Here is a 26878-nt window from a genome sequence, read left to right as displayed (position 1 = left end):
TATGATGGAATCCACTACCAAAATAAATGGTCTTGAACATTCTTCTGCAAACCTTCAGGTAATGAAAGGAAGCCCAGTTGATTCCTCATGACTGGTTAGGCACTGCCACACCCACTGCTTTTATGTGACAGCAAAGATCACACTGTGGGGCCGTGACTTACTTAATGCTTGGTCTTCCCAGTAGGCTGTGGCATTTATCAGGGAGAACTATTCTCACTGGTGTATCTCTAGCCCCCAACACTGCCTGGCACATGAGAGGCCTTAATAAACATTCCACTCAGTGGCCAGCATGATGGTTTCAGTGAATCAATTTGACCATGTCACTCCCTTCCTGGAAGCCCTCCAATGGCCATCCGGAACAAAACCCAAAGTTCAGATGATGCCTCCCAGGCAGGCTGCACATCTCCAGATGGACTTTTGCCATCCTTGGCACATTCTCTGTCCAAGGTGGCCTTTCCTAACTTGAGCCCTTTGCGTGAGCTATTCCCTCTGCCTACAATTCTCTCCCCATCCCTTGTCACCAGACTAGCTTCTATTTTTACTTTGAGTCTCAACTTGAGGCACTTGCTCAAGAAATCCATCCATGACCACATGGACGAACAAGATCACGTCTCCCAGTACACGCCCTCCCAGCACCTTGCACCTCTTCCTCATATCAATGTTTATAATGGTGACTTCAACAATTACATTTTAATAATTTGTTTAAAGTCAACCAGCTTAGCTTTGGTTATGTCTGTCTGGTTCACTAGATTTCCAGTACCAGCTCAATCCCCAACTCAGAACAGACATTCCTTACATGTCTTGAATGCTAATTAATTCTGGATGGAAGCATGTCTAGGGGCAGGTCAAGCCTATTGTGATATCTCCTCCACCCCACCGCTTCACCATCCTGACCCCCTGCCCTGAGCAGCAGCCACTACCTTCTCTCCCTTGTCCCCTGACTCTGACATTTACTGTCTGCACTTATGTAGAGCCATTTAAGTTAAAGAGTGTGAATCTAATACTTTAAGTTGATTATTCTCCAGCTTAACCTGTATCTCAGTTTCCTCGTGTGCATCACGGGAATGATAACAGAACCTGCTGCATATGGTTGCTGTGAGGGACTACTGGGTAAATGTATGTAACGAACATGGCTCCGTGTCTAGCACATACTAATCAATCAGTGGTAGATATTCTTACTGATAATTATAATTATCGATAATTCTACGATAATTCTACTCCAATCCTTCCTCTGCCTCGAGTTTATTTTACCTGGTTAAAGTAAGATGATTGACTAAATTGCATATTCAGTGCACTGGAATACCACTTCCCTTAGGTCTTAGACATCAGGAATGATGGAAATAGAATTTCCACAGCAACTTACATGTCAAAGGATTGTAGGTTTAGATTCAAAATTTTTAGTTGAATGTGTACTGGCCTCTGAAGCTTAAAAAACATGGGCTGAGCAATGGGTGGAAAAGGACGCCCGTTAATTTAGCTTTCGAAATGAAAATGTAAACATGCTGACCCCAGTTGGAGCACCCAGCCCTCGCCAGCACATGCCACTGACCTTCTCCAGTCTGTAGATGAGCTGCTTGGTGGAGAGCTGGATGAGAGGCGCAACGAACTCACAGGTGATGTTCACAGCCATCAACAAGCTCTTCCCTTTCTGTGCCCCGATGATGGCGTGGCACACCAGCTTCTCTTTAACTATCTGCCAGTGAGATAAGCCAGCATTTGGGGAACAACTATAACTTAATACTTACTCAGAATACTTATTTACCCACTGAGAGAAAATGGATTTCCCACTACCTGTCTGGGGACACAAGGAAGAGCACTTTTCTGAATAGCACGCTTCAGGGGCTGCTGTTTGTCACATGATTATGTTTTTGTTAGTTAAACATGGCTTTGATGGATTCTGTATTTATTTCTGACTGCCCTGAGGCAGTTGATTTACATTCAGCTCTATATACATATGTATAGCTATATTATGATCTTTTATGCATCAGGAGCTGTGTTGGGTGCTGGGAGTACCAAACACTGATGAACGAGACAGATAAAATCTTTCATGGGGCTTATAGTTCAATGGTAGTTATATGATTTCTTATTAAACTATTGAAAACTGTAGTTGGAAAATTTTTGCCTTTTTATTTTTATTTTTTGTTTTTAGATGGAGTTTTGCTCTTGTTGCCCTGGCTGGAGTGCAATGGTGCAATCTCAGCTCACTGCAACCTCTGCCTCCCCGGTTCAAGTGATTCTACTGCCTCAGCCTCCCAGGTAGCTGGGATTAAAGGCATGTGCCACCATGCCCGGCTAGTTTTGTATTTTTAGTAGACACAGGGTTTCTCCATGTTGGTCAGGCTGGTCTCGAACTCCTGACCTCAGGTGACCCACCCAGCTTGGCCTCCCAAAGTGCTGGGATTACAGGTGTGAGCCACCGTGCCCGGCCAAATTTTGGCCTTTTATACTTAAACATTTAAAAATCATGCATTAGGAATTAATATTTCTTTGGACTCAAAAAGCCTAGATTTTTATAAAGCAGAAAGATCAAAAGTGAATTTGTAGCATGAATAGGTTATACTGAAGAGTGCCCAGGTTAGGGATGTTAATGCATTCCAGTCTCTTCTCATTTATGTAGCATGATTTAGAAGAACATTCAGGGAAGTTTTTAGTAAAGCTTAAGCTGAGTTTAGTCCCCCAGCAGCTCAGAATTAATGCCTTCAAAAATATGGACAACTCTTGATAACCACATTATAAATATGCTCTTCCAACAGCTGTCAGTGTCTTGAGATAACGGCCTGTGTTCTATTCATCTTTGCATCCTCAGTGCTTAGCACAGTATTTGTTACATGGTATACATACAATAAAAGTTGGCTGATCACCTGAATAACAGAGAGAAGGAACACATTACCTTTTCCACAATGAGGGATAACCCCCTTTTTTTTGGAACTGAGGATGCATTTTACCTGAAAATGCTCTATGAAGAAATAGTCTAACGAAATAAAGTGGAATCTGTGACCTTAGAGAAGCTAAGCAAGGGACTAGCTTTCCAGCTGTCTCTTATACACATCTAGATGTGTATAAGAGACAGGTGCATCACGGGAATGATAACAGAACCTGCTGCATATGGTTGCTGTGAGGGACTACTGGGTAAATGTATGTAACGAACATGGCTCCGTGTCTAGCACATACTAATCAATCAGTGGTAGATATTCTTACTGATAATTATAATTATCGATAATTCTACGATAATTCTACTCCAATCCTTCCTCTGCCTCGAGTTTATTTTACCTGGTTAAAGTAAGATGATTGATTAAATTGCATATTCAGTGCACTGGAATACCACTTCCCTTAGGTCTTAGACATCAGGAATGATGGAAATAGAATTTCCACAGCAACTTACATGTCAAAGGATTGTAGGTTTAGATTCAAAATTTTTAGTTGAATGTGTACTGGCCTCTGAAGCTTAAAAAACATGGGCTGAGCAATGGGTGGAAAAGGACGCCCGTTAATTTAGCTTTCGAAATGAAAATGTAAACATGCTGACCCCAGTTGGAGCACCCAGCCCTCGCCAGCACATGCCACTGACCTTCTCCAGTCTGTAGATGAGCTGCTTGGTGGAGAGCTGGATGAGAGGCGCAACGAACTCACAGGTGATGTTCACAGCCATCAACAAGCTCTTCCCTTTCTGTGCCCCGATGATGGCGTGGCACACCAGCTTCTCTTTAACTATCTGCCAGTGAGATAAGCCAGCATTTGGGGAACAACTATAACTTAATACTTACTCAGAATACTTATTTACCCACTGAGAGAAAATGGATTTCCCACTACCTGTCTGGGGACACAAGGAAGAGCACTTTTCTGAATAGCACGCTTCAGGGGCTGCTGTTTGTCACATGATTATGTTTTTGTTAGTTAAACATGGCTTTGATGGATTCTGTATTTATTTCTGACTGCCCTGAGGCAGTTGATTTACATTCAGCTCTATATACATATGTATAGCTATATTATGATCTTTTATGCATCAGGAGCTGTGTTGGGTGCTGGGAGTACCAAACACTGATGAACGAGACAGATAAAATCTTTCATGGGGCTTATAGTTCAATGGTAGTTATATGATTTCTTATTAAACTATTGAAAACTGTAGTTGGAAAATTTTTGCCTTTTTATTTTTATTTTTTGTTTTTAGATGGAGTTTTGCTCTTGTTGCCCTGGCTGGAGTGCAATGGTGCAATCTCAGCTCACTGCAACCTCTGCCTCCCCGGTTCAAGTGATTCTACTGCCTCAGCCTCCCAGGTAGCTGGGATTAAAGGCATGTGCCACCATGCCCGGCTAGTTTTGTATTTTTAGTAGACACAGGGTTTCTCCATGTTGGTCAGGCTGGTCTCGAACTCCTGACCTCAGGTGACCCACCCAGCTTGGCCTCCCAAAGTGCTGGGATTACAGGTGTGAGCCACCGTGCCCGGCCAAATTTTGGCCTTTTATACTTAAACATTTAAAAATCATGCATTAGGAATTAATATTTCTTTGGACTCAAAAAGCCTAGATTTTTATAAAGCAGAAAGATCAAAAGTGAATTTGTAGCATGAATAGGTTATACTGAAGAGTGCCCAGGTTAGGGATGTTAATGCATTCCAGTCTCTTCTCATTTATGTAGCATGATTTAGAAGAACATTCAGGGAAGTTTTTAGTAAAGCTTAAGCTGAGTTTAGTCCCCCAGCAGCTCAGAATTAATGCCTTCAAAAATATGGACAACTCTTGATAACCACATTATAAATATGCTCTTCCAACAGCTGTCAGTGTCTTGAGATAACGGCCTGTGTTCTATTCATCTTTGCATCCTCAGTGCTTAGCACAGTATTTGTTACATGGTATACATACAATAAAAGTTGGCTGATCACCTGAATAACAGAGAGAAGGAACACATTACCTTTTCCACAATGAGGGATAACCCCCTTTTTTTTGGAACTGAGGATGCATTTTACCTGAAAATGCTCTATGAAGAAATAGTCTAACGAAATAAAGTGGAATCTGTGACCTTAGAGAAGCTAAGCAAGGGACTAGCTTTCCAGCTGTGTCTACTGGGAGACAAAGTTCTTTTTGCTTCCTATTTCGTGTGGGGAAAAGTCAGTATTACCTCCAAATTTGGCGACACAAGCAGGATCTTAAGCAAGCATCATTTCTCATCTACAAGGTCTGCATTTTGTGGGGAGGGAGAGACTCTTAAGTGACTTTGAAAGCCTTTCCTTTAGTTTTTTTAACAATTTCCACACTGTGAGAGAATAGGGATAAACAGACAGAAGATTTGGATCTACTGAAATGTTTTAGGTAGAATGTATGGAGATCATGTAAATGAAGGCAGGGAATCAGAGTTGCTGAAGATAAATGTGGTTCTTTTATTAACGCATAAAAAAGATGTTTTGAAATGTGAGTTGTAGTCAGTCTGGAAAGAAAGGAACAGGGATGTCCCAATACCTGAATAGGAGAGGCAGCCCAGTGTGTCGATATAAACACCCTTTTTGAATGAATATTAAATTAATCCTGCTAAGTGTTAATAGGAGACTCTGCTTTGGCTAAAAACTGGATGTTTTTCTACCAGAGACTTGCTGGCTTGTCACTGTGGACCCTGGGCATGAGAACCTCCCTCAAGATTGGGTTCACAGTAGCTATAGAAACAAATCGACGACTGAGCAGAGCTGCACCCCAAAAGCAACAGATGCTACCATGGTAACTCAGGACTGCACACAATCCTTGAGAAACCATATCCTTCCTCAGATAAATGTCAAGGAACTTTCCTAAGAAATAGATACAGGCCAGGCGCGGTGGCTCAAGCCTGTAATCCCAGCCTTTGGGAGGCTGAGACGGGCGGATCACGAGGTCAGGAGATCGAGACCATCCTGGCTAACATGGTGAAACCCCGTCTCTACTAAAACATACAAAAAACTAGCCGGGCGAGGTGGTGGGCGCCTGTAGTCCCAGCTACTCGGGAGGCTGAGGCAGGAGAATGGCGTAAACCCGGGAGGCGGAGCTTGCAGTGAGCCGAGATCCGGCCACTGCACTCCAGCCGGGGCAACAGAGCGAGACTCCGTCTCAAAAAAAAAAAAAAGAAAAAAAAAAAGAAATAGATACAGTAGAGATTTAATTAGGAAAAAGCAATAGCTTCCAAATGTGCTGTCCCCTTACCCTGGGAGTAGCAGAATAGCCTTCGAGTATCACATCGACTGCCTGGCCTGGGTACAGCTCCATGCTGGCGGGGTGGAGATGAAACACGGGGCTCTGTGGATCCCTGGGCTCCTGACAGCCACTGGGCTGGGGCCGGATACGAGCATGTCCCTTCTTAACCCGGCCCTTCTTACTCAGCTTGGCCTGGGGTTGGAAGCTATCATTCATCCAGAACAACTGTTGGACCCGACGTCCCTTGTTGATCAACTTAAAGTGGTAATAATGGGTATCCAGGCTGAAAAAGAAGAGGCAGGTGTTGAGAGGATTCCATTTAGGTATGTTCTGTTCAGCTCTACACCCTTGGGATTTACTCTTCTGGAAGGATTTAAAACAGTGAGCCACAATATAAGACTTTTTTTTTTAATGTAGGAAGACTAAGTTACGATGCCACTAGGAACTAACACAGTGATGGGACAAGGTAGTATCTACTCAGGGGGCCAAGAGGTGTGGAATCACAGACCTGGGTTTGGTCCCAGAGTTGGCATCACCACGTAAGGGGCTGTGGAAATTTTCCACTCCCCGTCAATCTTCCCCAGTAGGCCCCACACACTGCAGGACACATTCAGTTCATGTGAAAAGCAATTCTATTTAGAGAAATAGCTCTGAAGAGTGAAAGGAAAGCAAAATACCTACTGGAGGAAAAGCAGGTTTCAAGCTGTGCTGAGAAAATTACTACTGACTGAGTGGAATGTCCCGTAATGATGGGCTCAATTTGAAGGAAGCTTTGAAGAAAAACCATGCATATCCCCTAAGCTTTAACAAAGGCCAGGGGACTGCAATGGGCCAGAACACCACCGTGATTGGTCACCTATCTCAGACTAATGTGCTTTAAATATGTTGCAATTTCATGTATTCATTTGTTCATCATGCATTCATATATTCCACAAATATTTACTAAGAACATTCTGATTGCCTGGCTATTTGCTAAAAAAAACTAGGATTTCTAAGATCTTGGATATGGTTCAATTGTGTTTTTGTTTGTTTGGGATTTTTTTTCCCCCCACAGGCTTACTTTAAAATTTATTCTTAGGGAAAAACTCATCTCAGGACTGTTTTTTATTTTTTAAATTTTATTAGGCTTTGAGATTTCATCCCATCTATTCCTCCTTAGGAAATGATATCATGCCTGGTAAGTCGAACCATCAAATAAATAATCAGAAGGAATATTTGCTAGTTGTCAGGTATAACCATTTCTATCTAAATACATTGTGAATCTGTGTCCACGGGGCATGCTCAAGGGAGTTACTTTACTTGGTAGTTTATGGCTAGCAGTAGGCTTTTGGGGGAAATAATAAACAACATATACTGTTTATAAAACCATATACTGTTTATAAAAAACACATACTGATTACTAGGCAGGATGTCTGTTACTTATTCACAGTACATCATTCAATCATTACAGCAATCTAGTCATGGTAAGTATATTTACTACCATTTTATAGATCAAGAAATGGAAGTTCTGAAAACCTAGGGAGTTGTCTAAAAACATGCAATTAGAAGCACTGGCATATGGCTATTTCTTTAGACCAGAGGTTGGCAAACTTTTTCTTTAAAGGACTAACTAAGAAATATTTTAGGCTTTTTGGGCCACATGGTCTCTGTAACAGCTACTCAACTTTCCCTTGTAGTGTGAAGGCAGCCATAGACAATACGTTACAAAATGGGCATGGCTGTGTTCCAATAAAACTTTATTGACAAAAGCAGGCAGAGGGGTGTAGTTTACCCAGCCCTACTTTTGGCAATTCTTCTGGAGATTGCGAGCATAGTGATTTTATGTCAAAAAGTTTAGGCAGAGGTCAAACTAGCAACTAAAAGCTACAGTTTGCTTTTATATTGATAGAAAACTGTTAGCTAACCCTCCAATTCCATGTGTCAGAATATCCTTCGAAGGCTACTTGACACTATTTGTAGATCTAAAAGAACATGTAATTAGATCTGGTTTGCCATGTATTGTTTTCTACAATTATATTTGAGTGCATGAAAAGAAATTTGAAACTAGAAGCACTGGTATGCAATGATAAACTACCCTAGCTTACGGCCAACAGACAGGCAGAGAGGAGGATTCTTATATTTAGTTGACTCGAAAAATATAATTGGATACTTGTCTAAAAGCATGCAATTCAACCATGTGACTTGCTTTTTACTTAATTTTCTACTAGTTTACGGCATTTTCAATCAAGTCCCATATTTCGTAGATGGAGCAGAGGGAGGGATTTTGGGGAGAGCTCCTAACTGATTAATGTCAGTCACATCTCCAAGCACAGCATATATGACTTGATTTCAGGGCCTGTGAGCCCAGAAGGCAGGGGGAATACCCTTCTGAGATCTATTCACAGTACTGCAACAGGTAAGTTCAAATTCAACTGGCCCCCAGGAGCCAACTAGTGATAGCTACATGACTTTCCTGAGGAATCAAGAACAAACCCCACACATATCCTCTACACTTAACACTCAAACCTCATATATATATATATATATTTATTTATTTATTTAATTTCAGATGGGGTCTTGCTCTGTCGCCCATGCTGGAGTTGCAGTTGTGTGATCCTAGTTCACTGTAGCCTCAACCTCCCGGGTACAAGCAATCTTATCACCTCAGCCTGCCAAGTGGGTAGGACAACAGGCATGTGCCATCAAGCGAGGCTAATTTTTTTTTATTTTGTAGAGATGTGGGGGGTCTCCCTATGTTGCCCAGGCTGGTCTCCAATTCCTGGGCTCAAGCAATCCTCCTACCTCAGCCTCCCAAAGTATAAAGTGCTGGGATCATAGGCATAAGCCACTGCTCCCAGCTCTATAAATATATATATCTCCTCGTATATCTATATATATGTGTGTGTGTATCTATATATACGTGTGTGTTTTTTCTTTCTTTTTTTTTTTTAAGACAGGGTCTCACTCTGTCACCCAGGCTGGAGTGCAGTGGTGCCACCTTGGCTCACTGCAACCTCTGCCTCCTGGGCTCAAGTGATTCTCCCACCTATTAACCTCCTGAGTAGCTGGGACTACATGCACCCGCCACCACATCCAGAATTTTTTTGTATTTTTGTAGGGATGGGGTTTCCCCATGTTGTCCAGGCTGGTCTTGAATTCCTGAGCTCAAGTGATCCTCCTGCCTTGGCCTCCCAAAGTGCTAGGAGTATAGGCTTGGGCCACCGTGCCCGGCCCAAATCTGATTTTTATATCCATATTTAGATTGTTCTGCTCAGTGGTGTCTATACTGTACCACATCTTATGTAAATATTTAGACCCTCTAGCTTTTCCTGGGTAATCAGGCAAACCCAATGGAAACCATCTAAGTTGTTGGTGCTATGGTGGGGAGTCAAGTAGAGGACATAAGCTTTGAAAAAGCTGCTGGCTCTGCAATACCTGATAAAATACACTTGCAGTAAATTTTTACTTTCCTAAGTATATTCTGCTTAGGTTACCACTAAGCTGTATCTGTATTTTCTATGTTTATGGAGAGGGATTAACAGTGTATTAGAATTAAAGAGGAGAAATTATGGTTGAGAGTCTAAATTAGTCAGAGTAGCCAGTTTGAGAGAAGAATGCATTTCCTACAAACCATATTCTTCTCGCATGTAAAGGGACACAGATTAGAGAACGCAACCAAGTTATGGCTAGAAAATGTCTTCTTGTTGCTGACATACCCATCAGGAGGCAGAAGAGTGAGGATGGGAAAGGAGAGGGACTGAGGTGGCTAGTTTTAATGACTTAAAATAATTTTCTAAAGTAGAGGGGATGCTCAGCATATGCAACATATGTGACATCTACCAAAACTGGTCCATGGTATTTCCTTACCTAAAATGTGCCCCCAAATTGAGTTCTGGAGCAAAGGGCTTATCTGAAACAATAGTGGAACCAATTCCGGAAGCCTGAACAGGAATCCGATAGGTGCTGCTATTTTCAATGTCCAAAATGACACAGTCTTTGAATGTCAGTATGTCATTCAGGTTGGCGGTCAGTGCCAGTTGAATGTCAGTTTCTGGAGGAACCATGCCTTCATTGGGTTCAATCGTCCAAAGGGATTTTTTGTGTGCCTGCAACACAAGAGTACAAGTTCACAGGGAAGATATTCTTGGCTTTTCATTCTATAGATGCCAAAGCCCTCTACACTTCAAATGGGTGGCACTGTGGAACTCAACATCAGAGACAAACATTATTTTTTGAATTAAAGCAGCTGGATGTTTGTTGGTTTTTCTTTTTTCAAAAAGCAATCTGATTCTGAAGAGCAAACCTACGATTTTACTTTTGAATGCTCTGTGGAGATTTTTACATCTCTTTCTCAAGGTAACAGCCCAATTCTCCAACAAGCTTATAATTATTATCTGCTATAATCTCCAGATTCTGAGACACCAAAGAAGGCACAATATTCTTTATGGAGTTTGAAATTTTTATTTTTTATTCTTATTTATTTTTCCTTTGTTTTTGTTTTTTTTTTTGAGTTTGAAATTTTTAAAAGAAACGTTTTTCAAATGCAAAATTTCTAGTGTTCTAGTGAGGATGAACCAATTTCATTAATAAATACAATATAAGAAGTCATCTGGATTTTTACTAATTTATAATAATTAATAATTAGCCTCATCAGAATCTCATTAGGTAAAATTGCAAACTTATTTTGAAATACAGTCATGTGTTGCTTAACGACAGAGACACATTCTGAGAAATGTGTCATTAGGTGATTTCGTTGCCGTGTGAACATTGCAGAGTGAGATAGTGGAGCCTACTACACACCTAGGCTACATGGTATAACCTGTTGCTCCTACGCTTAAAACCTGTATAGCATGTTACTGTACTGAACGTTGTAGGCAACTGTAACACTATAATATTTGTATATCTCAACCTATCTCTGTTTCTGAGCCTCATCTGCATTTTCTGTTTGTTGTTTTCTGTGATTCATTTTTGATGCTTTCTTTTGAGCTCTCTTCCAGTTCACTAGCTCTCTCTTCAGTGATGTGTAATATGCTATTAAACACATCTATTTTCTCCTTAATTTTGATTTCTGTATTTTTGAATTGAGGTGTTAGTATTTTCTATTTTTACAAGGTTTTCACCTTTTGAGAACTTTTATAATTCTGACTATGACACTCAACTTATTAGCTACTACTACTAATAATTAGGGACCACTCCTCCTACCCCTCCAAGTCTTCTACAAATGTAATGAGCAAATTGTTTTTGGACTTTTCAAGTAAATATAACAAATACATAGTCAATGGCTCTCACGTCCAGGTGTTGTGGGAAATACATAAACACCCTGAGGAGCTGACAGCAATGACACTAGTGAGACCAATATTTCAAGAACAAAAATGGAATTCAGAAGGAGGCCAGAGTGAAAGTGCTTCAGGGGAATCTAAAGAACAGGAGGAAAGGATGTTGAAACCCTTTGAATGTCTGACAAATGTGCCACACACATTTTCTTTTCCCTCCAAATGTGAAATTGGGCTTAATTATCAGGTGGTGTGATTCCTAATTATATTGCACTATATTATTAATATTACTAAAATTCTAATTTGTTTAACTGCCTATAAAAACAAAAATCTCAAAGTTAATAAAGAGCATCAAATAAAAAACATTCTTTTGAATGAGGTCATGTCCTTTGCAGGGACATGGATGGAGCTGGAAGCCATTATCCCCAGCAAACAAACACAGGAACATAAAACCAAACACTACGTGTTCTCACTCAGAAGTGGGAGCTGAACAATGAGAACACATGGACACAGGGAGGGGAACATCACACACTAGGGCCTGTCAGGCGTTGGGGGGCAGAGGGGTGGAGAGCATCATGAAAAATAGCTAATGCGTGCTGGGTTTAATACTTAGATGGTGGGTCGATAGGTGCAGCAAACTACCGTGGGACACGTTTACCTATGTAACAAACCTGCACATCCTGCACATGTGTACCCCAGAACTTAAAATAAAATAAATCCTTTCCCCATTTTGATTGCTTTGTCATTTAGATCAATTATGAAAGTCCTGTTTTATTTTGGGAAAGACATTACTCAGAAGTACTTATGTGGATTAATCTTTATAGAAAATATTTAGTTATTACCAATATGCACTGAGAAAAAGCTGCAAAAGAAGAGATGTGGAGAGTATTTAGATGCTTCCAGGACAATAACTGAGAGGAAAAGCCACACTTTCCAGTTCATCAGAAAAGAGTTTGAGTATTCCTTCACGAATCTTCCTTGTGAATCTCCCAGGAAGCTTCACGAAGCTCCCCAAGTTTGGTGCCACAGAAGAAGCCCCCCAAAGTAATGCATACAGTAGAAAACAGTGGATTTGAAAAGAAATGCAAATTTTACTATTTGAGCGGGACTCCAGAGGACATTCCAGCCTAAGATTATCCTTCTTTCACTTAATTCTATGATATACTTCTTCTACAAAAAGGAAAAAAAGGAGAAATGTAAAAACACATGTAGCTCTACCGGGGCTTAGGTACCACGAACTGGAAACCTCCTGACAAACTTAGGTCAGAGTTACACTGATGATCTCTGTAAGTGACATAAATGTACATTGCAGATTGCAGGCAAGAGTTAGAGATTTCATCCAGGCAGAATCTCACAGGGTGACAGTGCCTTGGAATGTCACCAAAATCCTGGTCTGGCGCCACTGCAGATTAAAAAAATAGATTCGGTCAGTGGGCCCGATGGTCACTCTCTCAGGAATAGGCTCACAGGTACTTAAATAAGGAAAATCTAATATTTAAAGCAAAATGTCAATTTCCCAATTTATAATTAAGGACAAATGTAAGACAGAGCAGAAAGGCTAGTTACATTTCTTCCTGGTTTGAAAATCTACATGGGAAATAAGTAAATTGCATTTTAAAATTTAAATGAATTAAATAAAGGAAAGAAGAACATTTTTCAAGGTTTTAAATTGTATATAAATGAGGATGTAGATGAATGATAATGAGGAAATTTTAATTTTGGTATTAATGGAAACTACAGATATAACTAAGCCAAGAGTCCTATTATTACTCATAAATCTTCAAATATGGAAAATCCCAAAGCGACGTAGAAACAGAAAAAAAAACAATTAAACATTAAAGTACGACCTAGATAAAGTACGACCTGGATGGAGATGTTTGTATGATCATTGTCTGTATTCAAAGGATGCGCATGAAAAAATGATGAATCTTGAAAGACTCATCTATTTTTCAAAATTTTCCGAAAACTTGTCTACTCACAGTAACTTGGTTCTAGCAGAGAACGAACATAATCAGAAAACAGTAAACAAAGTCTCTGTCTCTCCGGAGCACTCATCTGTATTTGTTTATAATTTTGTGTTAAAATATTAGTAAAAGGCAATAATCCTTATACATTTAATTTTCAGGACTGTAGCTTCATTATTATTGCCAAGAGAAACTATAAGGATTGAATGTTACAATGTTCTCTCCATACTTAGGTTCAAAGAAATAATTTCTGATGCATCTTCCTAATTTATCAAAAGAAACATTTTAACAGTCTCAAAGTGACAACACTAAAATCCTCTAACACATTAATCACAGAAAATGACATAAAAATGTGTTCTAAAAGAGCTGTAAGTGCAAATTCAATTTTCTGTAGACATTTTAAAATGGATCAAGGTAGTTTCATTTCATCTTGAATTTATATTACAGTAGATAGGAATCTTTGACTTTTATCATTTTCAGTTGGCATACACAATCAAAGCAATAGATGGAAATGGATTTCTCATGCTTGAGTAACCAGACCTTCTCCTTTCTTAGAACTGTTTTCCCTACTTGCTGTTTTGAAATTCTAGGCTATTATTATAGATAAGTCTGTGGTAGCTGTTGCAACAGAAAGACCCCTGATGCTCAATGGCTTTATACAACAGAAGCTTATTTCGGGCCCACGTGAATTCCAATTGGTGACAGGTGTGAGGATGGGCTTCTGTTCCATTTAGTCTTTCAAGGATCTCTACTGAACAGATTCCGACATATTTAACTCTTGGTTTCTAAGAGATCCATATTGACATCCATCTGGCCAGTAAGAGAAGAAAGAGAAAGGAGGGTTGTGTGCTAGGATTTTATGCACCATGCCTGGAAGTGGTGCACATCACTTCCATTCAATTCCACTGGCCAGAACTGAGTCAATGCAGCCTAACCCCAATGGAGGTTGGGAAATGTAGTCTAGCCCTGGGTCCAGAGTAAAGAGAGATGAGTGTGCTGAGCTGCTAGCTGCTGTCTGCCAAAGTTTCCTTGTTGGTTCACTTTACTGCCACATCCTCAGATCTTCCCCCAACTCTCCCAGATCTCACATTTTGAAAGGTGAAGAGCTTACTCCATCAGAACACAGATCCTATGGGAATTGCCTTTCAGATCCTATGGGAACTTCAGGGTTAGAGTTCACATCCATCTGCTTTTAGGACAAATGGAGGGGCAGCTAAGAAAGTTGAGAGAAACTCAAGAGGAGAAACTTCTAAGAGGAGAAACTAAGAAAGTTCTGGGCAAGAAGATCTCACTGTGTTGACCCTTCTTCCCAAATTGGTGGCCTGTTAGCATCCTACATAGCTTTGCTCATTTATGTGACTCCGCTTACAATGAAAACATAATGCCATTTATGTTTGACATCTCACCCTGTGAGATAATGCCATTTTTGTCTTTTCATCAAAAAGCAAAATGCCTTGCAGAAAGAGAAAGTACCATCAATGTCATCTTTCCTATTCCAATAATGTGTTTTCCTCCTCTACCTGGTAGCACAGGCCAAACCTCTGCTCACGATAAAGTGAGAGTGTCATCAGCATAAGTGGTCTTTCAAGCCAGGGGACATTAGTTTTCAATGGATGTGTACCATTTCTCTTCTGCTTCCTGCTGACATAGGTTGGCTCTTCTGGAAAGACCTGAAGTTGTTCTTCAGGGCTGAATTGGTGAGTTTTCTGATGAAGCTTATTAATCAATGCTTGGCAGAAAACCAGACAGGAAAATATATCATAGAATCCAAGACCAAGACACATTAAAATGCCAGACGCTAAGGCACTGAACTGCTCTTACCTTACATGAGTCAGCCTCGAAACTACTCTATCATCTTTGTGTCTCTCTGGTGGTTGACTTTTAGGGCTATCCTTTGCTTTTAGGGAGGGCTTGGTCAGCGTGACATTTTCTGTTATTAAATGGAAAATTTGACTAAAAAAGGAAAGGATGAATGATAATCATCACAGCTGTGGAGGGCATTTCGTAACTCTTTCAGAACCACAATGGGGCAAAATAGTAGCTGATGGAAATAGGGTAGGAGGGAGGGCGCTGAAGCAAAGGGATGCAGATTTGAGTCCCTGCTCTGCTGCTTTCCAGATGTGGAACTTTGGGGATGCCTCCTAACTATGTATGCCTGGTCTCAGGTTTCTCATCTGTAGCTCAGGATATTGACTGTACCTTCCGTATAGAGCTATGGGGATGGATGAGTGAGAGAGTGCAGGTAAAATCTCAGCACAGTGTTGGGCACAAAGCAAGTCCTCAAGAATGGAAACTATTGTCATCATTTTCCCCAAATCTGAAATGCCCCACGTGACATACAATTATGAGTTCAATAGTATTTGCTAAAAAAAAAAAAAAAAAAATTACAAAACAGAAAACAAAGATGGATGCTAAGGAAGCATTTAACATACAAGACTCTTGCCAGGAAAGGAGAGGCTGTGGGACTGTGATAGGCAGAATTCTAAGCTGCCCTCCAGGATCTCCACCTCTTGGAGCACGATTATCTTCCCGCAGTTACTTAGTCAAACACAAATCCAGGTGTTGCTGTGAAGGATTTAGCACATGTAGGTAAGGTCCCAAATCAGCTGACTTTTTTTTTTTTCCCTGAGAAGGAGTCTCGCTCTGTCGCCCAGGCTGGAGTGCAGTGGTGCGATCTCGGCTCACTGCAGGCTCTGCCTCCTGGGTTCACGCCATTCTCCTGCCTCAGCCTCCCGAGTAGCTGGGACTACAGGTGCCCGCCACCACGCCCAGCTAATTTTTTGTATTTTTAGTAGAGACAGGGTTTCACTGTGTTAGCCAGGATGGTCTTCATCTCCTGACCTTATGATCTCCCTGTCTTGGCCTCCCAAATTGCTCGGATTACAGGTGTGAGCCACCACGCCCAGCATCAGTTGACTTTAAGACAGGGAGATTATCCTCAGCAGTCGTGACTTAACCAGACTATACTCTTCCTGGTGAAAAGATTCCAAGCACAGAGGGCCTAAGGAAGGGACAACATGGCGAGGAACTCCAAAGTGGCTGAGAGCAGTTCCTGAGGGCCACCAAAAAAACTGAGGGACTCAGTCATTCAACGGCAAGGAAAAAAATTCTGCCAATGACCTGGGGGGCCCAGCAGTGGATCTTTTCCTCACCAAGACTCCCGAAAGGAATGGAGCTTGGCTAACCTTGATCTCAGCCTCTTGAGATCCTAAGGAGAGAATCCAGCCTGACCATGGCTGGACCCCTTACCCACGGAAACTGAGATCGTAAGTTAGTATTGCCTTAAGCTGCTGTGTTTGTGGTAATTTGCTACCCAGCAAGAGAAACCTAATACAGGGTTCCATCTATTTGTTCCAAGGATGATAAAAAAAAATGAGCCTTCCTAAGCTTTCCATGAAAATGTCAGCCATACCTGCCTTTGTTTTTTCTGCGATCTGGAACTAGAAAGCCAGAGTTGTTTCAGCAGCTCGTAAACAACATGTACAGGAGGTATGTGCGTGCCTGCAGGGAATATGACTGTGCGAAAGACGGAAAATTTATGATCTTTTGCAATTCAGAATTCCATGACCACCAGTGATGAGTGTTAAGCCCTCCCCTCTGAGGTTTCACATATCTAAAGATAACATTTGCTTTTTATTTGACAATAGGGCAGCAGTACACTTATGCAGTGCTCAGCTCCCAAGGTAAAGCAGCCAGAGCTTTTATAGGTTTCCTTATTGTGTGTTCAATATTGGCCACAAAAGGGACAAGTGAACACCATTGTTTGCACATGTCACCTCAACAATCACCGGGAGTGTGGCTGTGCTCACACAGACTTGCTTTCTGTAGTGCTAACAACCAGGAAGCTTGAAGAAAATAGCACTGTGCGCTTCTCTTCCAAATAACTCATTTGCCAATTGAAATCTGCAAGAATCTCCTTCTATGAAATAAAGAGAGCAAATAACAATAGGAAGCAATGTGCAGAGTGAGGGATTTCTTTGCAGTTACACTATTATCTCAGCAGATGACCAATACTTTGTGGAACAAGAACAATGAAGGGTCACCAAGGCCTTTCTTTTTTTAAAAAAAAATTTCTTCTGAGATGAAGTCTTACTCACTCTGTCACCCAGGCTAGAGTACAGTGGCACGATCTTGGCTCACTGCAACCTCTGCCTCCTGGGTCCAAGCAATTCTCCTGCCTCAGCCTCCTGAGTAGCTGGGATTACAGGCATGTGCCACCATGCCTGGCTTATTTTTATATATTTTTTGTAGGGACGGGGTCTCATCATGTTGGCCAGGCTGGTCTCTAACTCCTGACCTCAAGCAAACTGCCTGTCTCAACCTCCCGAAGTGCTGGGATTACAGGCCCTTTCTCCTTTTTGTCTTCTAAATGGGGTCTCTTGTCATAACAGTTCTTTTCCCTGAAGTGAGTCACTTTGCTGCTTAAGAGAGTTAACTGAAAATTAGGAGATGAGATGCAGAAGAAATGGTGTAGGGCTTTACACGGGAGGCAATTTAAGGTCACAATCAGAAGTGTGGGCTTGAGAGTCTCATGACCTGGTAGTCAACTATGGACTCTGCCATTCATAGCCAAGTGACCTTGCACTAATTTTAAAATCTAGGTTTTGGTTTCCTTTCATGTTAAATGTTAACTTGAAGATAAAATAAAAGGGTGCTAAGCATCTAGCACCTCGTCTATCATAGATTACATGTTCAGTTAGTGGTGATCGCTACTAACGTTATTTTCCAAACTTCCCATTCAGTTCTCCTTCCTGCTGGCACCCTCCCCAGTCTACATTACTGACAGTGATAGGGACTGGGGGCAGAGGAATTCTAGGTAGAAAAGGGTGGCTCCCTGGTGAAACCCTACCTTTCAGCTGAAAAGCCTGAACCCATGGCCCAAAGTGAGAACTTATATCCCTGTTTTCCCAGTTGAATGTTGCCTTTCCCTTAACCACCCATGGCCCCACCCCATGCCCCAGCCTGTGCCTATAAAGACTCCAGACTCAGCTGGCAGAGAGGAGAAGCAGCTGCATGTTGGGGATTACAGAGGGGACAGCTTGATGGAATAACTTCTGAGAAGAATCCGGCTGCAGATGGCCGGACTTCAGGGGAAGATCACCTACCTGCCTCATCTCCTTTTCAGCTCCCTCTCCCCCTGAGAGCCACTTTCATCGGCAATTAAATCTCCCACATTTACCATCCTTAAATTTGTTCATGTGACCTCATTTTTCCTGGCTGCAGGACAAGAGCTCGGGATCCCTGAGTGCAGATACAAAAGGCTGCCATGCTGGCCCTTTGCCCTGGTTGGCACAGACACCTAAGGTGTCCACAGCAGACGGCAGAGCTAAAACAGCACTGTAACACACCTTCTGGAGCTTCAGGGATTGCAGGCACTGACTGCCCGCTGGCCCCCACCCGACCTCCCACCCCCAAAGGATGCTTGGATGCTGCCACAGGGCTTGCATGTAGTTCGCTCCTGCTGACACCCATGAGAGCTCACTCTGGCTCCTGCACCCACTCACCTGCACACTCCCACCTGTGAGGGGTGGGGCGCAGCCGGTCCCAGTGAGTAGTGTTTGATCTTGCTGGTGCCGACGTGGTTGGCTGGTTTCCGCACTCATGTGCTCCATCCAGTTCCCACCTCATTCGCGTGCTCCCTCCCGCAAGGTGTTGAGAGCAGCGGGCTGAGTAAAGGAGACACTCCCTTTGCGAGTCCCGTGAAGGGGTCAGGGAAATATCCTGCTTCAACAGGTTTATCTTTCGGTGATCTGACCCTGCTGCTCTCCTGCTGGGGATTCTGCACGGCTCTCCAATGTCCGGATCAGAGGCGATGAGTCTTTTATCCTCTTTGAGAAAGCCATGGAACCCCGTCATCAAAAAATGCACATACACACACTCCCCCCGCCACGACTTTACATACGAGTTTCAGAATTCAGGAACCCCACTTTTTTCTGTTTGATCCATACGTGGACTCACTTTTTCTGTCTGGGGAATCCATCATTTTGTGTGAATCTTGGTGGGAGGCAGGCTGTCACTGCCGTGTGAGAAGTCACCCAGACTCTGCCAACACGGCGGCCCACAATCCAGACCGGGGTACCAGAGGAGCTTCTGGCCTGGAGGATCTACTCCCAAATCTTCGTCAGATGGCCCCACTGCATTTTCTAGGCTTAGTTTCCAGGACATCAGGTCATTTACCTTTCCCAAGTGTTCGAAGCGTCATCTGCATTTAAATATGCTGCTCTCAGAAAGTGTATCCCCATCTCTCTGTTTTTCTTCTCCTCGGCCTTCAAGTCTTCACTCAAATGTTCCGACCCATGAAAAACTTCAATTTGACAGGAGAATGAATCACTTCCTCCTCTGTGCTTCCCATTATAACCCAGCTGTATTGTTTGTATATTTGTTTCTTTTATGAGATTATAAACTCTTTGAAGAAGGAAAATTCTATTTACCCTCTATCTCTTCCCTTAGTACCAGGCATAGGAAAAGGGCTCAAAAGTAGTATTTATTTGTTGGTCAGTAAATATATGGAGGGTGTCCAGCCTCACCAATAAGCCAAATAAACACAAACTTAAATAACAATAAAATATGTTTTCATCTGTCAGACTTGGCCAAAAAAAAATCCACAGAAATGTTAGCAAGAATCTAGGAGTGAAATTTTTAAACAGTGCTGGGGGTAGGATATAAACTGTACAAATTCTCTGGGAGAGAATTCACAATATGTATCAAGACTTAGTTACACACATGTCATTTGACCCAGCAACTGCATTTCTAGAAATTTAGTCAAAGAAAACAGTTACAGATGTCAGCAAAATTGAGACACAAGCATTGCTTATAGTAGTAAAAAACTGGGAACAATCTATCAGTAGGGGATTAGTTAAATCAACTGTGGTAGAGTCAAATGATGCAATAAAATTAGCCAGTAAAAATGATCTGTAGACGAATATTCCTTAATAATTCATACTAGGTGACTACAATATACTGTTGAGTGAAAATAGCTGGTAACAAAATAGTATTATCCCATGGGAGGGAGTAGGAATACAGACAGACCACATATACCGTAAAAAATTCAGAAGATACACACCAAAAATTTAATAGTGGTTATCTGCATGATGGGATGAGGAGTGATTTTTTTTGTTATCTTTAACTTCTATTTGTTCTATAGTGTTACTTGTGTAACAAGGAGACACACATTTATATTTATTGAATAAATAACTCATATTAAAAGGATATGGTCACTGTTTTTAGAGCTCATTTAATTTTAACTTTGTTTGCTCTCTTGCCGCAGTGTCATTCCCAGTTTGTTTCTTAGAAGCTTTTAAAAAAATAAATAATACATGTAGACAGTGTAACACTCAAATGGATTTAAAGGGTGAAGAGTCTCTCTTCTGCCAGTGCACGGTCACTAGTTACCAATCCCAGAGGTAGCCATTCTTAAGAGTTTTCCGAGGATCCTTCCAGATATACTTTATGATCAATATTTGCATACATGTTTTTCCTTACATAAATGGTGCAATACTCTACAGACTGTTCTGCACTGTGATTTAAATTTTTAAAATTTGTATGAAAGGTATACATACACAGAATTTCAAAAGGTTCTGGAAAAGGCATATTGTGGAAAGCAGCAGTCCTTGGAATCCACTCTCCCATCTTCCCCATGGTGCACATCCTTGACCATTAACACAGTCAACCACTGTCAGTTCTTTTAGCCTTTGCTTTATGGATTTGCCTCTATATTGCTAAGTACCCTACTGCTACTTCTTAAGTTTTCAGTTTGCATGGTATTCATTTATTTCTCCCCGTGGTAAATATTAATAGCTTTTTTCTTGCCCTCTCTCCATGTCTCTCTTTCTCTCTCTTTCACTGTCTTCTCTTCATCATCCCAATATAGTTAACATTTATTTTTTGGTGAGATAGATATTTGCATTTGTACCATCATGAGTATGCAAATACTAAACTCAGCTGAGCTATTAAAAAAATGGCCTATGATGAAGTTTCCTTTCTTATACAACGTTCATGTTTCCAGGAATTGTTTTCATGTGGTTTTCATGTATCTATCATGGACATCACATTTATCACAAACTCATTCCCTCAACCAAAGAGGCAAATTGCTGCTCAGTACTTTCAGAAACATCTTCTACACAGGCTCCATCTTCTTGGAGACAAATCTCCCCTGGAGCTGCCTGTTCTCGAACTCCCATCTGGGCAGGCTGCCCTCTGGGCCTGCGATGTGACTGGTGTCCTAGGACCGGCAGGCAGCATCATCCTGTGCATCCCTCGGCATTCTCTCCTGTGTCTGAGCCCCTGTTTGCTGAATCCACACCTTCCTAACTGTAGTGTAGCACTCTTCGGTGGCCTCCTGACAAAAGGTATGTGGAATGTAAATTTTTTGAGATTTTTTATATGTGAAATGTATTTCATCCCCAGATTTTGTTAGTCTTTTGGCTAGATGATGAATTTAAGATTAGGATTTATTTTCCTTCAGAAAGTAATTTTTTTTTTCTCTAGTGTTTCTGTCAAGAAGTCTGATGCCACTCGGTTCACATATTTTTTGGTTTTGACCATGATTTTTTTTTTTTGTAATCTGGAAGTTCCTGCAGCCTTCTCTTTGTGTCCAGTGTTCTGGAACTTAGTTATGGTGTGCCTTGACATGGGCCTGTTTCCATCCACCATGCAGCATATTTGATGAACCTTCTCCGTAAATTCCTTTCCTCTGTTCTGAAAACACTCCTTCAATTATTTCTTGGGTAACTTTTTCATCTGCATTTAAGAACCTGCCTTTTTTTGCAGCACATATTGGGTCTTAGAACTCCTGAACAAACTGTCTAATTTTCTCTTCCTTCTCCTAATCTTTTTCTTCTTTTTCTACTTTCTGATTATTCCTCAATTTTATTTTCCAGATATTCTGTCAAATTTTAAATATCTGGCTTATATTTTTAGTATCTATGAGCATACTTTTGTTTTTGTTCTTTTAAAAAATATCACTCTGCTCTTGTTCATGGATACAAAGTCATCTTTACTTTCCTGAGATTTTTAATTATCATTTTATTCTAAACTTTCTTCTTCTTGCATTGTATTTGTTTTCTCCAAGTTCTCATTTTTATGTTTTTGGGTTCTTTCTTCTGCATTACAGGCTTTCCTGGTGGAGCCTGGTTAAGTACTTATGTTTAAGAGTAAAGCACTAAGGCTGGGTGCAGTGCTCATGCCTGTAATCCCAGCACTTTGGGAGGCCAAGGTGGGAGGATCACTTGAGCCCAGGAGCTCAAGATCAGCCTGGGCAACATAGTGAGATCTCATCTAGAAAGGAAAGAAAAAGAAAGAAGGAAGGAAGGAAGGAACGAACGAACGAAGGAAGGAAGGAAGGAAAGAAGGAAAGAGGGAAGGAAGGAAGGACAAAGAGAGAGAGAAAGAGAGAGAGAGAGAAAGAGAGAAAGAAAGAAAGGGAGGAAGGGAGGAAGGGAAGAAGGGATGAAGGGAAGAAGGAAAGAAAGAAAGAAAAGGAAGGAAGGAAGGAAAGAAGGAAGGAAAGAAGGTAGGAAGGAGAGAGACAGAGAGAGAGAGAGACTAAAGCCACTGTGTGCTTGGGTGCCAGTCCACCACAGGCCACCAGACATTTTAGATGCCCAACTAACAGTTTATGTCTGCCTTTCTGCCTTTCCTTGTGGCTGGGCAAATTGCCCACAGAAGAACCTTCCAGTTTTCTGGCCATATTCTGAGAATTGGGGGAGAAGGGGGCTAGAATTGTACCTTTTAGTGTGAAGACTTTTTTTGTAGTTCATTTGTTTTCATAATGGTATCCTGCCCTCAGCAGTGTCTGTGAAATCAGCTCTCAGTTTAATATTATTCCTTTTAAGGTAAACAACCTTTTTTCCCCTGATGCTTTAAGATTTACTCTTTGATCTTCAGCATCTTTACAAGAATGTGCCTAAATGTGGTTTTGTGGTTTTATCTTGCCTGGTTTTCATAATGCATTTTGATAGCTTGGTCTCAGCCTATATCTATTCTTCCCCATCTCTCCTCTTCTCTGGTACTCCAGTAACCATACCCCCCATGTTTGTTTGCTTTATCATCTATTCTGTATTTCTCATCCTTTTATCTCTGCATGTTTCAGTTTTGGTAGTTTCTTCAGACCTGTCTTTGACTTCAACAAGCCTCTATTCATCTGGATCTAATATACAGTTAAATTCATCTGTTTAGCCTTAATTTCAATTGTATTTTTCAGGTCTACAACTCTCATTTGTTCTTTTTTATAGTCTCCAGAACTCCATCACGTTTCTAAAATTTACTTTTTATTTCATTGAACTTATTGAGCACATTTTAGTTTTCTACTAAGTTGTCTTGTCTCCTTATATGCCTGGTTATTTTAAGATTAACTATTGGATATTGTATACACAAATTGTAGAGGTATTTTGAGGCCCAGAATAGTTTTCTTCTTCCCGTGATGATATACGTTTGCTTCTGGGAAAGCTATGGGGGGAACTAGAATTTCCATCTTTCAGGTGGAGATTGACATGATTTGAATCGGGGGTCTGTTCTAGTTTATCCTTGTTCCTAGTGTGCATCCTTTCAGAGTCCCAACCAAAAGTCCAGACGTTTTACCAGAGCTCATCTTCTTCTAATTTTTATCTCCCTAGCCTGACCTGACTCCAATTTTTATCTCCCTGGACAGGTAGGTCTTCAGAAAGCTACTTTTAACTTTTCAATGTCTTCTGGAGGCATATAGGAAAAGCAATCCCAAATGCTGGGCATACATCTCTTGATTTTCTTTTCCTTTTGTGTTGTCACTAGCTTTGTTGCTCCCTGGTTTCTCAAGCTCATGATTTTCTCATTTTGTCCAGCTTTTCTCCTTGTTCTTAGAGGGGAAGAGTTTGGGATGACAGATTGAATAGAAAGCCCTTGATCACTGATGTGCTGAAAGTCCCTTTTGGTCAAGGAATTGTTCTACTGCTTGATTTCTCTATTTGTTGAAAAAATCGTCTGTAAGAATTATGAGGCTAACTGACTTTGATTATTAGGAAGGCAAGTATATCTAATTCACATTGCTTTCAAGTAATATGTACCAATAATCTTTTAGGTTACTAGCTTAGCATCCTTGAACAAAGACCACCATCTTTTGAGAGTCATCGTCTTCCCAAAACTCAATGAAAGGTGTCAGATCAAACGCAAGGCATGATGGTTAAAATGAAAGGAAAGATGGTTAAATGAAAGGAAACAGGAGAGCTCCTGAGCACGCAGGCACGATTTACACAGTGCTAGGAAGCATGTTTACAAACAAGTAAGCTACAAGAAGATAGAAAATCAGAAAGTTAATGAGCCTAAAGTTTCTAAAAAGTAAATGATTTCCTAATAAACCCATTTTCTTTGTTATGGAAGGACATATGTGTATTCATCAATACAGATGTTTTATATTTTATAAGATGGCTTCACTGTCAAAAATTAAGAGAAACAAGTCAAGAGTATGGAAAAGACAGCATTAGAACTCCCATTTCACAGAGATCTGTACTATGTGGATCAGTTTGTTCTAAACCTTAAGGCCTATGTGAGTGTCCCTTTTGTCCTTTTACTTATCTGAGAAAAATAAAAGACCTTCAAATGTAGTGTCACAAAAAGTGACGTCTTTTCACAAGCCATTTCACTTAGCTCTTTTTGTCTGTCAACACTAATAATCAAAGCTACCATTTGTTGAATGCTTATTTTTTTCAACATGTACTTTTTACATACATTCACATATTTAATCTCCTAAATGCCATTGTTAGTTCCATTTAAAGAGAAGGAACCAAAGGCTCAGAAAAGTTAAATAACTCGCCTAGAATTAGTACATGCAGAACCAGGATAATTTCAGCTATGTCTGAAAACAACATCCTCACTTTTGATGGTACAGTATACTATCTTAGTACTCATACACTGAACAACTGTTTGTTGAATAACTACCATATGTAAGGCAACTGTACATGGCACATGATTATATCTGCCCTCAGACAATGTTGCTTTTCCCTCCGAGATGCATCCCAATTCAGTGTCCTAACACCCCAGAGGGAGATATTTTTTCCTCCAAAGCATGAAACTTATTGTTGCATGCAATTTCACTGCAACTGACATTAAAAGAAGACATACTCCAGGTGCCATCCTACATAGAGTTCTATCTTGTCGCATACACTTCTTCAGTCTCTGTACTTTTGTTTATGATAGGGAAGAGAAAATGAAACAGAGGGAGAATATATAATTTTAACCCTGATAAACATCAAATAACCTAGATGGATTTGTGTTGGGGATTTAATATCATTAATAAACCTCTATACTAAGCTACTTAATGTACTACTTCTTGTTTTTGTTCATTACGTAAAAATACTTATTTGATTTTTTACTGACTTAATGTTGAATATGACTATATACTATCAGTGCACAAAACAGGGAGAGTAAATGCTTTAGCTGATGATGACCCAATGACAGCCATCTCTTAAAAGTGACATAAATTGGGTTGATGATGATGCTGGTAATGGGGAAGAAACATAAATGTTTATGGGGGAGAGAAGGTGGGATTTAAAGAAAAAACCCCCACATTAGATCCATAAAAGGAAGCTTTACCTTAATTTTCTTTTGTAATGATAGGTGCTAGCTGTATAATTTAGTTAGAAAAAATAATTTTTAAAAACTAGTTAAGAGCTGAGACAGACGAAATGAAGATGCACAAGCTTACAAGGCATGCAGGAGACCAAGGTATTTTCCTTTTGTTTTCTGGACAGCCCTTAGTGACAAGGAAACCAAACTCCCTCCTTTAATTTTGGCTTCATACTACTCTCATATGAATCATATTCAATCAGTAGAGCTTTCATTCTAAATTCAAGGAAGGTGCTGACCCACCATGTGAAGTAAAACTCCATCAACAGCTTTCCTTCTCTCACTGTGGCTTGTAATGAATATATAAACTGCTGGAATCTATCTTTTGGGTTTTACATTTAGCTTTGGCAAAATGAAAAAGGTCTCAGGTGGGGTTGGGGGTGGGGGTGAGGGGCTTACAGCTTTCTGTTAAGCACAAACCTTTGCTTCTGGAAGTCTCTTAATACTATTATTACTGTTATCACTGTTACCCTCTTTGGCACTAAATGGGTTACTTCAGATGGCTCATGAAAATCCCAATCCATTTTGGAATGACCATGACTTTTATGTGGCAAAAGGATAGATGTTCACCAAGATAAACTACAATTTTCTTCTCTTCTTATTCCCTTATTCCTGTCAGTTTCTCTTTTAAATGATGTATTTTTCATTTTTATTTGACATGCAATAATTGTGCATATTTGTGGGGTACAGAGTGATACTTTGATACATGCATACAATATGTAATGATCAAATCAGGGTAATTAGCATATCCAGCTCCTCAAACATTTATCATTCTTTGTGTTGAGAACATTTATGTTCTAGTTATTTGAAAATATAAATGAAATATTGTTAACCAGTCACCCCACAGTGCTACAGAACACTAGAACTTATTCCTCTTACCTAGCTGTAATTTTGTATCTGTTAACTAACCTC

The 26878-nt window shown here is 40.6% G+C and overlaps 1 protein-coding gene across 2 annotated transcripts in view; it reads right to left on the bottom strand.

The window, feature by feature from the left end:
- HYDIN (HYDIN, axonemal central pair apparatus protein) overlaps positions 1-26878 on the bottom strand; it is a 423190-nt gene that overhangs the window by 217146 nt on the left and 179166 nt on the right. For both annotated transcript variants that reach the window (XM_011976766.1, XM_011976767.1), the window contains 3 exons: positions 10000-10238; positions 6163-6436; positions 3569-3712 (listed from right to left, as the gene is read on the bottom strand). In XM_011976766.1, the coding sequence (XP_011832156.1) occupies positions 3569-3712; positions 6163-6436; positions 10000-10238 (657 nt within the window). The remainder of the gene's footprint in view (positions 1-3568; positions 3713-6162; positions 6437-9999; positions 10239-26878) is intronic.

Source organism: Mandrillus leucophaeus, unplaced genomic scaffold, assembly GCF_000951045.1.
Source record: "Mandrillus leucophaeus isolate KB7577 unplaced genomic scaffold, Mleu.le_1.0 Scaffold17, whole genome shotgun sequence".
Classification (NCBI taxonomy): domain Eukaryota; kingdom Metazoa; phylum Chordata; class Mammalia; order Primates; family Cercopithecidae; genus Mandrillus; species Mandrillus leucophaeus.
This window is presented reverse-complemented; position numbering and strand designations above follow the sequence as displayed.